The sequence below is a fragment of the Mytilus edulis genome, chromosome 7 (assembly GCF_963676685.1).
Source record: "Mytilus edulis chromosome 7, xbMytEdul2.2, whole genome shotgun sequence".
Taxonomy (NCBI): domain Eukaryota; kingdom Metazoa; phylum Mollusca; class Bivalvia; order Mytilida; family Mytilidae; genus Mytilus; species Mytilus edulis.
This window is the reverse complement of record NC_092350.1, coordinates 13310801-13327220: the sequence shown is the minus strand read 5'-3', so window position 1 is coordinate 13327220 and position 16420 is coordinate 13310801. Positions and strand designations below refer to the sequence as shown.

The 16420-nt window shown below is 32.9% G+C and overlaps 1 protein-coding gene across 2 annotated transcripts in view; it reads left to right on the top strand.

Annotated features, from left to right (window-relative positions):
• The window catches only part of LOC139530009 (uncharacterized), a 35743-nt gene extending 19973 nt beyond the window's left edge, over positions 1–15770 (top strand). For both annotated transcript variants that reach the window (XM_071326032.1, XM_071326030.1), the window contains exon 2: positions 14640–15770. In XM_071326032.1, the coding sequence (XP_071182133.1) occupies positions 14706–15755 (1050 nt within the window). In that variant the 5' untranslated portion in view covers positions 14640–14705 and the 3' untranslated portion in view covers positions 15756–15770. The remainder of the gene's footprint in view (positions 1–14639) is intronic.
• The last annotated feature ends 650 nt before the right edge of the window (positions 15771–16420 follow it).

The following is a 16420-nucleotide window of genomic DNA, read 5'->3' as shown; positions in this document are numbered from 1 at the left end:
AAAAATCTTCGCCGACTCTCAAATGATTGTATAACTATTAACCTATGGTAGTTGTCTACTTACTATTATAAAGGAACACAAAATAAATATGTCTTTAAACATGGTTTGCGTTTAAAAAGGGATGGGATAGATTCCTTACCTTATAAACATGATAAATGGTAAAAATGACCACACATATTTACATCGTCATCTTAGTCAAGACGTGTTTTCTTTTCAGATCATGTTAATGTAAAATCATATCAAATGTATGCACGCTTTTATATATTTATGGTTTAGTAAGTTCAAAGTGAAGAGAGGACTTCATAAGCATTTGACCTATATATACACATGGAAAAAAGTATTGCAACACCTTGATTTTTTAAAACTTGAAAAATCAGTCTCTTATTTTGGATGGGATATGATAAAATATTTGTAAAATAATATTGAAACGTAGTTAATGATATCATTGGCTTTAAAACGAACAAAATGAAGTGTTTTTTGTACCAAAAAAATCATTTTTCAACTTTTACTGTAGTCGAACTTTACAATGTCAGACATTTCAAAATTAATCTTTAGTTGATTGTTCACGTCATTGTTGATCGTTATACGCCAAAGAATTAGTACTTTGTGCGCAGCCTCCTTTCAAACGGATAACCCCATCTTAACGTCTTCTGATTCCTGCCATAAGTCGACTAATTTGTTGCTAAGCTAGCAGCAACCATTCTTGACGAAGGGTATTGTTTATTTCATGACTTGTTTGAACTGGGGTGTCCTTGCATGCACTTTACGCCCAATAGTGTCCCAAATATGCTCGATATGGTTCAAATTCGGGCTACCATTGGGCCAAGGAAGATAAACCGAATTCCATTGGAACAATGGATCTTCCTCCACGACGCTTATTTCCAACTTTGGCGAGCTCTGCACTATATTGGATACGGGCATCTGTGTGTCTGTTCGTAGGCAAATGTCCCCAAAATGGTATTATCGCACGATAACCAGTAGCGATGAGCCGATCTCGAACAGTTCTTGTTTAAAGGCTCCTGTATGGTCATCATTCTCTTTTTAGGATTGTATTGTTGCAATGGGTTTCCTTCTGACCAACCTTCATTATGCTTTATTTTCCCTAGCAGATGTTATAGGGGGTCTTCTTGACCTCGGAAGGTCTTTAACATCGTTTCTTGCCTGATTTTTATTCTCAAAACGACTTATAGTGGAATGGTGATGACCAACAATACGTGCAATTATCACAGCGACATACCTGCTTCACTCATGCTGGATATCTGCCATCTTGCTGCAGTTACAAGGTGTCAATAACATAAATTTACAAACTTGGTTACTTTACAGCTAATACATTAATGCTAGCAAGACAAATCTTTGTTTGGCTTGCTTGCTTTGCTTGTATCAATGTTTGCTCAAGCATGGCAATTAAGATAGGCGGGGCTTCAGCTTGTATACGTCATACTTAAATTTTATTGGACGGTTATGTTTGAAGTTAAGGACACTAAATTTTAAACATCACAGGATGACAAATATAAAGCGCAATCGTAGAAATGGAAGCCAAAAAATGTATTTGTTTTTTCTCGAAGATATGCATTTTCATCATCCAACTGAAAAGACTGTCGTCAAGTAATTTAAGAAAAGCAAAATAACTATTCGAACACACCTACTCTGATTTAGTGATTCATTACATAGGTATTTCATTTGACCCATATATTTCATCTTTTTGTACTGTGATTTTTTTTTATGTTATAAAGTCAACCTGTAGCTTTGCTATATAAAAATGATAGAATCTGAAGCGAGATGATGTATCAAATGTTCTTCCTTTGTGCGTTTTTTAGACAAATTATTCATCTCAAACACACCCTAACATAAGGAGGCTTGCTCGATTTTCTCTTTTTGATACAATTGTTTCCAATTTTTTGATTTTTTTTCTTGAGTCACGTAAAGGAAGGACAGACACGGAAATAAGTAAACTTATAGATTGATATGTTCTCCGTCTGTATTAATTATAAAAAAAAGGGAAGAATTTTCTTCATCCAACTTGATAGATAACCATGTCGTCGACATGCTATCTAACTGTTCTACTTAACTATGTAATGGATAAATTAAAAACTTATGCAAATGGTTGTTTTTAACAATAAAACACTCGTATTTGAGAAGAAAATTGTTATTTTATTTGTTTCTATTCACTTTTAAAAAATTTCTTACTAAAGTAAACATAACAGAAAGCACTTATCGCCTTCTCTATAAACAAAGAATAATCAGTTTAAAGGTTTACAAGCAAAAATTAATCCAAAGTGCGCAATATTCAATAACAATAGACATAATAAATAAAATAATTAAGTCATCCCCCCTAATTAATTTATCCCTTTTATTAGAAAATCAAGTGCACCTTCTTATGTTAGGGTGTGTTTGAGATGAATATTTTGTGTTGAAAACGTACAAAGAAAGAATATTTGATACATCATCTCGCTTCAGATTCTATCATTTTTATATAGCAAAGCTACAGGTTGACGTTATAACATAAAAAAATTCCCGTACTAAAAGATGAAATGAATGGGTCAAATGAAATACCTATGTAATGAATCACTCGAAATCAGAGTAGGTGTGTTCGAATAGCTTTTTTGTTTTAATAAAAGTACTTGACGACAGTCTTTTCAGTTGGATGATAAAAAATGCATATCTTCGAGAAAAAAGCAAATACAATTGTTTGGCTTCCATTTCTACGATTAGTCCAGCAGATAGGTGAATAATTGTGCACTTTGTGTTAAAAGCATGAAATTCGAAAATAACCTAGTTTGGATCATTCTAAACAAAATTAGATATGGAGGCAAGCTTGATTTTATCAACTTCCGGTTTTATCATCAAAATGGCGGACATGCATTTAATAACTGAATATGGTTATTTATTTCTCACAATTTGTTGCCAAAGTTTGCTCGGTATACGATAATATTATTGTGTATTCATGGTTTGACATAAAGTATTACTTTCTTGAAGCCCTCGGGTTATTTTATTAATAATTTTATCACTTCCGGTCAAAATTACCACAAAAAAGCGTAATTTAAGGATAAAATACATTGTTAAAAAAAAATAGGCAATGTTGTCCAAAAAACAAATTTGAAGATCTCATATATAACTATTATATGGTTATTTGGTCAAATAAACAAATTGAGGGACTTTTCATTCACAATCACAACCACAATCACACAAGGCAGTGCTTGGAAGGGCAGAGTGTCCACACTTGCAATGACCATGACATTCCCGTTGGCATTCACAGTGGATTGACTCTTGACATGAATAAGTAGCCTCTGACATATTGCTCCAAAATTTGTCCAGCTAAATACTAGGCCAGGCAATTGTGGTTTCAAGTTGAGATATTCAGCCCACACACATCCACCTTGAGAGATAGAACATTTGGTGTGCTGATAAAGAGCTGATTTTGTTGGCCAAATACTTTTAATGGACCTGCATTTTTATGCGATAAGGTGTTTTCGTGCCTCATTGACCTTCTCTGATATAATTGTTTGTTCAATCAAACATCAGAATAACGAATTGTTGGATTAATGGCGTAATAGGGTTTCCACATCCAGAGTTATTGCCTGGTCACCCATAACGGTGAGTGCTCTTATGACATCATTCAATGCCATCCATGTATCCCATGCTGTTTTTCCTTCACCAACGAACACATAGAACACAGGCAATGTAAATGCTTTTTCTAGTCCTAAAGCTTTAGTAATCTCGTGAATTGAAATCTACTGAAGTGTTTCCAATCCTTAAGCAACTATACTAGTATATCAGCTGTATTATTCACATGAAAGCAAGCAAGAATTAAACATTTACTACTACATCGGCATCAACTTTAGCAATAATTATCTTCCCGAAAGTGTGGTCATCCATCATTTTTTGCGACAACATATGAAAGAGCTCTGTTTTGTTTTTTTATACACGTAAGAAGCTGTGCCTGTTTGCTCTTGAACACGTCTCCTTGTTTCTGTTTCTTGTAGCATTCTTGAAACTGTTGTCTATGTAGTTATCCCACACTATGTTAATTATCTGTACACTATCAAGCTGTTTTTTAATGTATGGACAAATTATTGTCTCTGAATATTCGCCATTCATTTAGACTCAACGCTGGTGGATGGAAGTGATTTATGTGTTTAAAGAACTCGCCTAAGTTTCCTCCTCTTGTTTGACAGGATATATAGTCTCGAAAACAACGATACACCATTTTTTAAAACAACATTTGTCCCTTTTCTGGATGGGTTCAAAATAATGGCGGTCCGTATTTCTTGTTAGGTTCAAAGACAGACACTGATCGGTCGATAAACTTTTTATACAAGTCTTGTCTATAGGACAAAGGACGAATAGTATCAACGAATGCTGCGGGAGCTATATCTAAAGTATCTAGAACACGCAGTTTGTTGTCGTCTTCGAGAAATAGATTTCCTAACTTGTCTATCACTTGTACCAAAGAGGTTACTTTATAGACAAAAGACCTTTGAACACTTAGTTTCTGCTCATGATGAGTTTTGTCCTGTTCATCATGAAATCGAGCTATGCAGCTCGCAAGTCTTGCCATTCCCTGACCAGCAATCATCCATCTTCGCAATGGATGTTCCGTTAATCCACCAATGCCTCCATCTGACTTAACAAAAACATTGTTTTGTCCATGCGTATGGTCAATAGCTTTTGCTGAAAAAAATTCTTTAACTTATTACTTTGGGATACTGAAAGCATTCTATCATACAACACCGACTAATTAATCAAAAATATATCCACTATTCCTCGTTTTCTTTTCCAACAATAAACAATTATTCCTAGGTATATATGTAATAGTGTTTCTCTAGATGTATGATGATGGGTCTGTGGACAGTTAAGGATTCGTTTGAGCTTTTAAATATTAACATCTGAGCAATCGTTAGTGTTTCCTGAGAATACGAGTCAGTTGTTATATTTGGTCCATACAACAACCTACTAACAAGAGTTAAGAGACATCTTGGAATCGAATTCCACTGACAGTGCACTGGAAAACTACATTCAAACTCTAATGTAACACCAAACATGTCGCTGTGAATGATTTTTACTGCTTGATAAATCTGTATGTAGTTTGAGTCAAAGTCATCATCACATGCTTTCTACTGAAGGGTTCCTATACCATCTTTGAAAACAAGTAAACTCTCTCTCTCTCCCATGTTTTGTATTCCTGCATATCAGGGCAATACGCAAGAACTAGATATAAGAAAATGTGTTATGAGTGCCAATTAGACAACTCTCAATCCAAGTCAAACAAGGAAAGCTCTCTCACAGGCAAACAACCCATAATTGTAATGTGAACCAGGAATAAACCTTTGCAAGATCTGACATTTTGAATACTGGTGCTAAATCTTCCTCGGTTTTGGAATGTTCAATGCAGCTGATCAATTCAGCTAATGCGATTCCATGGCTTATTCGTGTGTCTCTTTCTTGTACAATAATCAGACTCATCTTCACCAGAAACGCTTGATGCCTTTCGAACATGATATAATTTGTTTCTTTTGCAACAAGATTCCCAGCACTGAGTTTCACTAATAACATTGTGCCATGAAGCTTTAGTACACAATGACGAACATGGATATCAACAGCACTTGTTACTTCGTGGAGGTTTACATCTGGTTTCTACAAACCTAAAAGAAAACATAGTCTTTCAGAGCTATTTCACCTGGTATACTGGTGCGGGTGAATTTCCTGATCCGATTGTCTGTTTTATTCTAGTATATCATCTGTATCCTCTTGAGGTCTTTTTTTTTTGTTTAGCTTTCTATAGTTCTGTTGAATTGAACTTTGAATAGCAGGCCTTATGCCATGAAGCATTGATTTTGTAATCTATAATTGGACGACCACTGCCATCATCTAGTGTCTTCTGATTGATTGAAGATGGTTAACATCAAAGTTCTTTGAATTTTACCAGATTTGCGCCAACGTTTCATATCTGGAACCATGTAGGTTATTGCAACAATTCGTCTGTCATATTTTGACAAATCATACATTTTATCCAGTCAACTTCTTCAACATTTAAGGAAGATGCTCCTGGTTTTCGATCATCTGATGTCTCAATCTTTTAAATCTTTGAGATGTCATCTTTAAATTGTTATTTAGTCTGTTTATTTAATAAGAGTAAGTCTATCTTCATTCAAAAATAATAGTGAAACATTATCATTCACCGCAAATGAAGGTCTATTACATCGTTCACACTAAAAAGCCGAAATTTTTCTTGAATTTTAATACGAAATTGTGACCGGAAGTGGACCAAACGTCACCAAATGCTGCTTCAACACTATAAAATAACACCGAAAACCATCTGATGTGATTCATATCAAATTAAAACATCAGTTTTTGTAGTTTAAACTAAAATTTCTGAAAGAAAATTAAAATTTTCGAAATTTAAACATGCATCCGCCATATTGGATTTTACCGGAAGTGAACTTTATTTCCAGCTTGCCTCCATATCTCAATTTTTAGAGAATAGATAGAAGTATGTTTGAGCAAAATTTGGTGCTTTTAACACGAAATGCACAATTCCTTCATATATTGCACCTATCTGCTGGACTAGATTGCGCTTTATATTTTTCATCTTGTGATGTTTTAAAATTTAGTGTGACTGTCCTTAACTTCAAACATATTAACGTCCAATAAAATTTAAGTATGATGTATACAAGCTGAAGCCCCGCCTATCTTAATTGCCATGCTTGAGCAAACATTGATAGAGTCGATATTTATTGATTAAACTCAGGTGATGTTTAAATAATGTTTAACTAGTTCTATTTCAACAAATTATTGAACAAAAAAATAAAAAATTTGAATTGCAATTTGGTGTTGCAGTACTTTTTTCCATGTGTATAGCTTATTTGACTTATCTGATTTGTATCTTATCTTATGTGGTATAATTCTGATTTGTTTCATAGTCAACTTTATACAGCTATATTACTAACTCATATTATATTCCGTATACTTGAGTTGTTTGTTCTTTCTTTTTATCGATATTGTAAAAGATTATCATGCTAAACTAACCATTGTACTGATTTCCCCATAATTGTTCCTCTGTTAAAATGAGATAGAAACTGACCTATTAGTATATATCAGTATATATCATTTTTGTTTTTTGTTCATTATTTCAGTTTGCATATAAATCAGACAGTTACTTTATCGTTTGAAATTGTTTAACACATGTCATAACGATGCCTGTTATAGCTGACTTTGTGGTATGGGTACTCATTGTTGAAAGTTGTACGGTGACCTATAGCTGTTTATTTTGTCATTTGGTCTCTTATGGAGTCTCATTTCAATTACCACATTATTTTCAAACATGTATGTATCTTACATGTTTTTTTGTTATTCAGCAACTATGTTTAAACTAAACCGAATTTGTATAAGTAAATAAAAAGATTAAATCGAGAACATGTGATTCATTTTTGGCGGCATGCATTGTCACTGGGGTAAAGCTGATGACCGTAACTGCATTCACGGTCATCCCAAGATGTCGGATGAAAAATTAGGTCAGTTTCTGTATTGTCTGTTAAAGTGTTTCTATATCATTTTCTTTACAAATCATACATTGAAACGATGTAAATTTATAAAAGAATCACTCGGAAATCACTAATTACTTCTGAGAAATGTGCATGAAACGGGAAATTCGATTTGAAAAAATCGCCAAGATGACCGTAAATCACAATCGAGATGACCGTAACAGAATCAGGGATTCATAACAAGGCTGACCGTAACTGCTTTTAAGATGACCGTAATTTGTAAATGATGACCGTAACTTTTAAAGGATGACCCTCAATTCTAAGAAATATCCGTATTTATATAACTATCTTTTTGTATCAAATGATTAATAGTGTTGGTATACACATATTAATATGAAAGTTTTATCCTATAGGTAGAAGAAAATAAGACGTGCTTCAAATGCAAAGATTACCATATGTATCTTTTTTACAGTAGAGGGTTCAATTTTTAAAATGAATTTGCCAAAAGACATGCGATGCACAGCCTTCAACTGCTCGACAAAAGATTTTTGTTTGTTTCTGGGATTCCTTTTAATGACATATAATAAATACACATTTTTAAAAATGCCAAAAAATTGCATGTACACCCATTGATATAATATCGTCTTTCATTTTGTCGTGCAAATAAAATAACAGAAATATTTTGAAAATATCATTCGAATAAACTAGTGAAGGTGAGCTCCAGCAAAGTAGATCCTTAAAATAGTATTGTACGAAAAGCGTATCACAAGGCGGAACGTTGTCAATTTGTATATATACAGAAATGTTATTCATACAGTCAGGATTCTACTTCTTCAAAATTATCTCCCCATTACGCCAGTTCATACTCACAGTCATAGAAATGGAAGCCATTGTAGGGATGACGCTCTGCCAATTTTGCTCTTGAAAACTGATAAATTTATCCACATAGCACCATTACGATCGATCGTTATATGTCAGTTATATTTTAAAATACAAATGTATCTACTAGCTAATGAGCATTAGTTAATGATCTTGTCTGCATTGATTCAACTTAAAAATATTGTCTGTTTGGATGTCAGATGGAATTTTTGAAAATTCTTAAGCATTTAAAAAAATTCTAATTAAATATTTCGTGGAAGGGCAGACTAAATATTTTCAGTGGTTGAAGATTATAAACCCTAGTTATCACACACACATTTTCATCATCCAAATTAAAAGACTGTCGTCAAGTACTTTTAGAAAAAAATAGCTATTCGAACACACCTACTCTGTTTTTGTGATTCATTAGATAGGTATCTCAATTGACCCATATATTTCATCTTTTCGTACTGTCATTTTTTTACGTTATAAGTCAACCTGTAGCTTTGATATATAATAATGATAGAATCTGAAGCGAGATGCTATATAAAATACTCTTGCGTTGTACGTTTTAAAGACAAAATATACACCCCAAACATGCCCTAACATAAAAAGGTGCACTCGATTTTTCTCTTTTCGATACAATCGTTACCTGTTTTGGGGAATTTTTTCTTGATTCACATAATGGAAGGGCAGACACGAAAATTTTTGAACTAAAAGATTGATATGTTCTCCTTTCGTGATAAAAAAAAAATCGGAGGTTATGCATTTTCTACATCCAACTTATAGATACTATATATAAAAAAGAAGATGTGGTATTATTGCCAATGAGACAGCTATCCAGAAAAGACCAAAATGACACAAACATTAACAACTATAGGTAACCGTAAGGCCTTCAACAATGAGCAAAGCCCATACCGCATAGTCAGCTATAAAAGGCCCCGATAAGAACCATGTCGTCGACTTGATATCTTATTGTTTTGCATTACTATGTAATAGATACATTGAAAACTTATGCAAATGGTGTTTTTAAAATAAGAAAATTGTCGTTTTATTTGTTTCTATTAACTTTTTAAAATTTTGTTACTATATCAAACATTACAGTTAACTTTTATCGATTTCTCGATAAACACAGAGTTTCGATTCTTTTGTTCTATTTCAAAAGTGTTTCCGCCTGCATATATCAAGACAAATTAAGATTTTAATCTGCTTCCTCTGGACCAATACACATGGGCTCGATTACCAAATATTCGTATGTATTATTAATGTTTTTAATGCTCCATTTATTGGCATTATGTTTTTCTGGTCTGTGCGTACGTTCGTCCGTTCGTCTGTTTGTTTGTCCGTTTGTCCAGCTTCAAGTTAAATAAAATTGAAACTTAGTACACATTTTCCCTATGGAACGATCTTTTTAATTCTAATGCCAAATTACAGTTTTACCCCATTTTCATAGTCCACTAAACATAGAAAATGATAGTGTAGATGAGGCATCCGTGTACTAGGGACACATTCATGTTTCTTCAAATTTTCGTCGTATCGCTGTAAATTTGTGTTAAAATGTTAACGTCGATATCAATAAATATTTCATTGTTTACGAGAAATATGCAATTTACTATCATTGTTATAAATCCTAAATATGGCCAATTATATTATAGTTTAAAAAAAGAAATTTATGAAACATATTTATATCCGCTAACCGAGCCCCTATTGAGATCGACAAACTCAACAAAAAAGCTTTGAATACAATACGGATATTTAATTCTTAGAATTGATGGTCATCCTATAAAAGTTACGGTCGTCCTATATAAATTACAGTCAGTCTTTACAAATTACGGTCATCCTTTACAAGTTACGGTCATCTTTTTACCAATCACGGTCATCCTTGTTTTATGTTACGGTCATCTTGAAAATATTTTGATTAGGATTTACGGTCATCTTAACGATTTTTTCAAATCGAATTTCCCGTTTCATGCACATTTCTCGGAAGTAATTAGTGATTTTCGAGTGATTCTTTTATAAATTTACATCGTTTCAATGTATGATTTGTAAAGAAAATGATATAGAAACACTTTAACAGACAATACAGAAACTGACCTAATTTTTCATCCGACATCTTGGGATGACCGTGAATGCAGTTACGGTCATCAGCTTTACCCCAGTGATTGTAACGTCACTTGATCTGTTTGAATAAAAAAAATATATCCGTAGATTTGTTTTTCTTCAACCAAGTAAATATACTATCTTATCTTCATCTTATTTTTCTAAATTTTATCGTTTATTATAGAAATTCGTTCGTAAACTGTCACCGCATGCAGGCCAGTAAAGAAGTACTAACAGCACGTGACTAACAGTCTCACTTTTAAATAGCCTAAAACTTTCAAATAATTTTCAAACATGATTTTCCGTTATGTAAATCATGTGGTGGAAACAAATAACACCAGTTCAAACTAAGCATACAATTGCAAGCTATGATTGAAAATCTTAAAAGTATCGTGCTGGTGGTCATATCCGATCCCAAGTTCGCAACCAAGTGTTGTCCTCCTACTAAAACAAAATTTCTCAAGTTTTCCGTCATTGATTTTTATTTAGATACCACTTTGACGTTTCCGTCAGATCATGGTAACATATTTTTTGACGTGATTTCATGATTTTGTTTTAAATATGAGTGTTTTTATTTCCCACTTTATAAAACCAATATGTTTAAATTCGTTGCCTCAGAAACCTGTAATGTCCAATAGCTTAAAATCATGGATTGCTGTTAACCTTTTGGAAAATTATCTTTCTTCGAAAGATTCAAACTGAAAGGCCCCGGGTTTGGCGGGAATTCGGGATACAACATAATCCTTATACTATGAGGGGGAGGACAGGGGTAAGGGAGACAGGGAGAAAGGGGTAGGAGAAAGGAGAAAGGGGGTGGGAGAAAGGAGAGGAAGGCTGGGAGAAAGGAGAAAAAATTTCAATTGATCTCAAAAGGTAATGTTTTATTCTAATGGGAGAAAGGAGAACGGGGGTAGGAGAAAGGAGAAGAGGGGTGGGAGAAGGGAGAAGGGTACCCCCTGTCCTCCCCCTCTACTATAGGTAAAGGAGTTGGTACACTAACTACTATTTTTTTCACTGTGATAATGTCATTTAAACTTGATATAAACATATGATATGTCCACTGCACTTGTTTCAGTTAAACATATATTTCACCTTTTGCGTCATTACTATCTGACGTCAAAATGAAGGGGAATATTTCGTAAAAACCTGATTTTTAGCAGATTAAGACTATGCATAATTTATGACTGTTTTCTGTGAAGAAAAATAGTGATGTCACCCTTCGCCCACAAAATATATTTGATTAGATCAGATCTGCTTTACAAACCATTATCTAGATATATGCATTTCAAACCATAAACCCTCTCCCTTTTTTTTTTACTATTTAACACAAACTTCAATCGGCGAGGGCTGTCGCCATTAGGCACTTACAAGATCTTACAAAATAGCGAAACAAGGTGGTAAGATTGCCAAATTTCTAGAAAAATGGACGCAAATAAAATCTATTCAATCTTTTTTTCAGGCTAATATACTTATAAGTATGAAACAGATATGAAATTTTTGTTTTAAACTTTTAAATATCATACATTTAATGTAGTAATGCACCCATTAGATTTACTCTTACAATTGAAGTTAAACATAACCTTTACAGGATCGTTTATTGGGGTTCCTGGCTATACTCCTTTTCGAATTGAAGTTTATAAATGATTTCATATTTCAGCCATTTTACACAATGATTTTGAGATAACATTTTCATGAAAACAATTGTCAGTATTAATTTACATAACACATTCTACTGCTCAGCGAGCAATCAAACCAAGAAAAATCAAGGGTAAAATCAAGAAAAGAGTAAGAACGCATAAAATTAGTGAAAAAATCAGTTTAAATATATTAAACACTGTATTTTCAAAAAAAATAGATCAATTTTTTTTTTTAGAAAAAAAGATCCATTCCCCAAGCCTTGTGCTTTATTTTGTACTTTTTGTCCGTTGTTCTCTATATTTTAAACCCCTTTCAGACACAGGCACTCGTCTCAGAATTTAGTTTTCGTATAATATACCTTTATACTATAGTGCTATTATAGGATATTTTTTTCTGAGACGAGTGCCTGTGCTTTCAGACCCGTATATATTGGACTTATAATTTGGTACGCCAGGTGCACATTTAGTTTAAATAAGAATCTTCAGTTGCGATCGAATAAATCAATCTTAACATTTTGAACATAATGTGTCACTATAATAAATGATCAAAAAGACATGAAATAAGGAAGACAACTTGTGTCTTCTTTATATACATAAATATTTGATAAATGGGAGATAAGTGAAACAAGTTTATTTGCCTCAACCACAATATCATCGAAAATTTGTTATTCATGATAATTATTTGATATGTAAATGACTGAACTATCACGTGACCATAACAGATCGGATTCTTAATCAATGTATTCGATCGAATAGGCAAGCTTTGGCTTATAATGTAAAGTGTAGAATAAAGCAGAGTTACAGCTTGACCTTTTTACTTGTAATAACTCTATGATTAAACTATAACTCTTCAAGTACGTTGTTGTTCAATCTAAATGCATTGAATATTATGTGCATTTATTTGTTATTTGGTATGTTTGCTTCACTGCAAATGAATGGAAAATTGGTAATTGATTGGTGTTAAATTTAATTATTTATTACATCGAACTTTTGAATGGAGAATAGAAGACTTAGAAGGATTCCAAATAAGGATTATTGTTATGCAACATAATACAATTACTCAATAAAATAAACTTTTATATGTACATTGGTCATTAAAAAAAATGTTGCATTTTGAAATTTAAAAATGGGCTATTAATATTACTAGTTTAAAGCATCAAATTTTTAAACCAATCAAAACGACAATAATTCTGAAACCGTATATATAAAATAAAATCTCTAAGATATTATACAAAAAGATTTTAAAACATTTTTGATAGATGGTGAAATATTTTGTTTCTCCTGTTACTATTTTGATAAAGATGTAACTTGAGGTTTATTTTTTCATGAACAATAAAGTTGTTTTCACGAACAAAACTTCTATGTATGATAGTTTCTTTCCGTGTATTGGTAGAATAGTCAATTGTCCATGTTGTACCAACTATTACTTGAATATATTTGGGCTATTAATATTACTAAATGTAAATTTGAATGAGTTCAAAAATCATTTTCTTAAAAATCATTTTCTTAAAATTGATTTTCAAAGGTTTGTAAAATTGATGACATACAACGCAAGTCTAAAGTTCTTCATGTTCAGTATGTTTTTTTTCCTCAATTTCTAATAAACGCAACATCAATATTTTTTTTTAAATATTGTTTTAATTAATCATTTTATTTTTAGTCATGTTAGTAACGCAAACGTACGTTTACGATATATCACCAAATCCTGTTCATTTCGTAAATTGTTCTTGTATGATTGATTGATTGATTGTTAGTTGCTTAACGTCCAGTGGAAAATATTCCATGCACATTCAGGACGAGAACAAGTGAATGGAAATATAATATGTAGGTCTAGAAATAGAGACCATCCGGGAAAAAGGTCTGATAAATTTGGACTGCCAGAGGGTATATTGGATAGGGACATATATTTTGCCTTGCAACAGGACACATCAATGAGTTGTTGCAAGGCTTCTTATAAACGTACAGAGAGCGTGGCACTCTCTTTACACGAGGCATCGGATTTAACGTCCCCATTCTGACCGGACGTTATTCTTGTATGGCGTGTGATCTAAATTGCGAAAATTTGAAGATGTTGTAGCCTTTGAATGAGTTCAAAAATCAAACATCTCATTTTGTTTAAAACATATATATTAATACACTATTTGAAGTTTCAGACACATAAAGTCTATGCTCTAACAAATTATGAACAAACTACACTGTATACATTCTGAACTTTTCCCTTTAAGCAAAGACATTTTTTTTTGTGGTTTTTGTTTCCGAAAACGTATTTGCCTTTTTTAACAAGTATAATATTGTTTTTATGAATAAATTGACCAACAATTAATCTATCTGTATAAATAATTAATTCACTGATATACCGATAATCCATTGGATGGTAGATCATTTCTATATCATATTAACTTATTTTTATAGATTGTTTCCATAGATACTAAATATAACGATATAACGATCGATATTAGAGTTGTAACATGCTGGATATTCTATATAGTAACATGCCGGATATTCTATATAAACACATTAATGATACTTGTATATATCTAATTGCATCCTCTTTAAATTTTAGTTTACCAAAAATGTTACAGACAATAACCAAACGACAACCCTAGTATTTGCTTAAGTGACTAAAAACATGGAGTTGAAGAGGAAATATGCCATTGGTGCTGTGTCATTAGTTTTAATTATTGCATGGATTTTAATTCCAAACAATGTTCTTCAGACAGTTAGTGATAAAACAACAGTTGTATTGAACGTTTTTGGAAACCGTAAGACTGCTACTACTAAGAGTACGCCGAAATTACCACTAAATATGTCCCCTACGGACCCTTTGGAACTTATTCGTAGAGACTGTGGTCAGTTGTGTGATACGTCAAGAAAAGGATCACCAGGACCATATTTTGATCATGTCAATGCAGATATTAACTGTCAAGCGATATTCAGAAACGAGTATGTTGACCGTGGTCATGAGCTACCTCATGCACCAAAATCAATTCCGAAAAATCTAATGATTGAATATACCATGAACAATCGTATTCCAGTGAAGTATTGGTATTTTGATAGTAAATATTTAGGTAAAACAGCCCGATCACCTGTTTGGACAGAGAAAGGTATTGAAGACTGGATCATCAGTGCAAAGCAAGGTAAATTACGCGGGAACTATGGTGCTGGAGAAACAAATGCTCTTAGGGATGCTTTGAAACATGCGCCAGGTATTGTTGATGGTAGAGTTATGGTGATAGGTTCCGAAAATCCATGGGTTGAGGCATGCGTATTAGAAGCAGGTGCGCGTGAAGTCTTTACATTAGAGTATGGCAGTATCAAATCAGAACATCCAAAAGTGAAAACTATTGTTCCGTTAGATTTTCGTATGCGTTATCTTAACAATACTTTGGGAACATTTGATGCCATTGTTACTTTCAGTTCTATAGAACACTCTGGATTAGGGAGATATGGGGACGCTTTGAATCCCTGGGGTGATATCATTGCCATAGCACGAGCCTGGTGTGTAACAAAACCTGGAGGCTCACTTACAATAGGTGTGCAGTATAATTATGATCATGAATACCTTAGATTTAACGCTGACCGATGGTATGGTAAAATAAGATATCCATATTTAACTACAAATTGGAAACAACACTACAGAGGCAAAGGTTCACAGCGTGTTCATGTTTTTACGAAATAAAAAAAATGTATTTAAGTTATTCGTTGTATATTGATAATAATAGAGCCAGTAAATTTGGATAAGATCCATGTAAACTATCGATTCTTCTAATAACCTTTCTCTAAAAGGTTATCAATGGTACACTGTCGTAAGTTAAGATCTTTGAATATAGTTGTTATCGACACTATATCATTGATTGTGTTTTGTATACATTGAAACTTATCTCAATTTGTATTGTATTTAAAAGTTCTCACTTTATGGTCATACATCATAGTGTTTATGACGTCTTTACACTAAATCTGTGGGATGTGTACTTATTGATATTGATATTTTTTTTTTTATTAAAAGTTGTGACAAAAAACCAACAAAAGTGTTTATCTGCTGTTAGCTCGAAATCTGCACGTGACAGTTAATGCAAACAATCTAACAATCAATCAATTGCATTTTGAGTTATATATTAGGTTTACAGAAACATATTGTAAAATGTTTTTGTGAGGCTTCATAGTTGTGTAACGTTACAAACTGTACATATCAGTTACAAATGGCTTAGCTCAATGGATTGGTAGAAAGCACGCAAAAAAAAGAAAAGAATTTGGTTTCTTCTTCGAATTGTTATTTCGGGAGATTTTGTAGCTTGCTATTTGGTATGGGTATTGTTCATTGTTAAAGGTTTTTCGATGACCTAC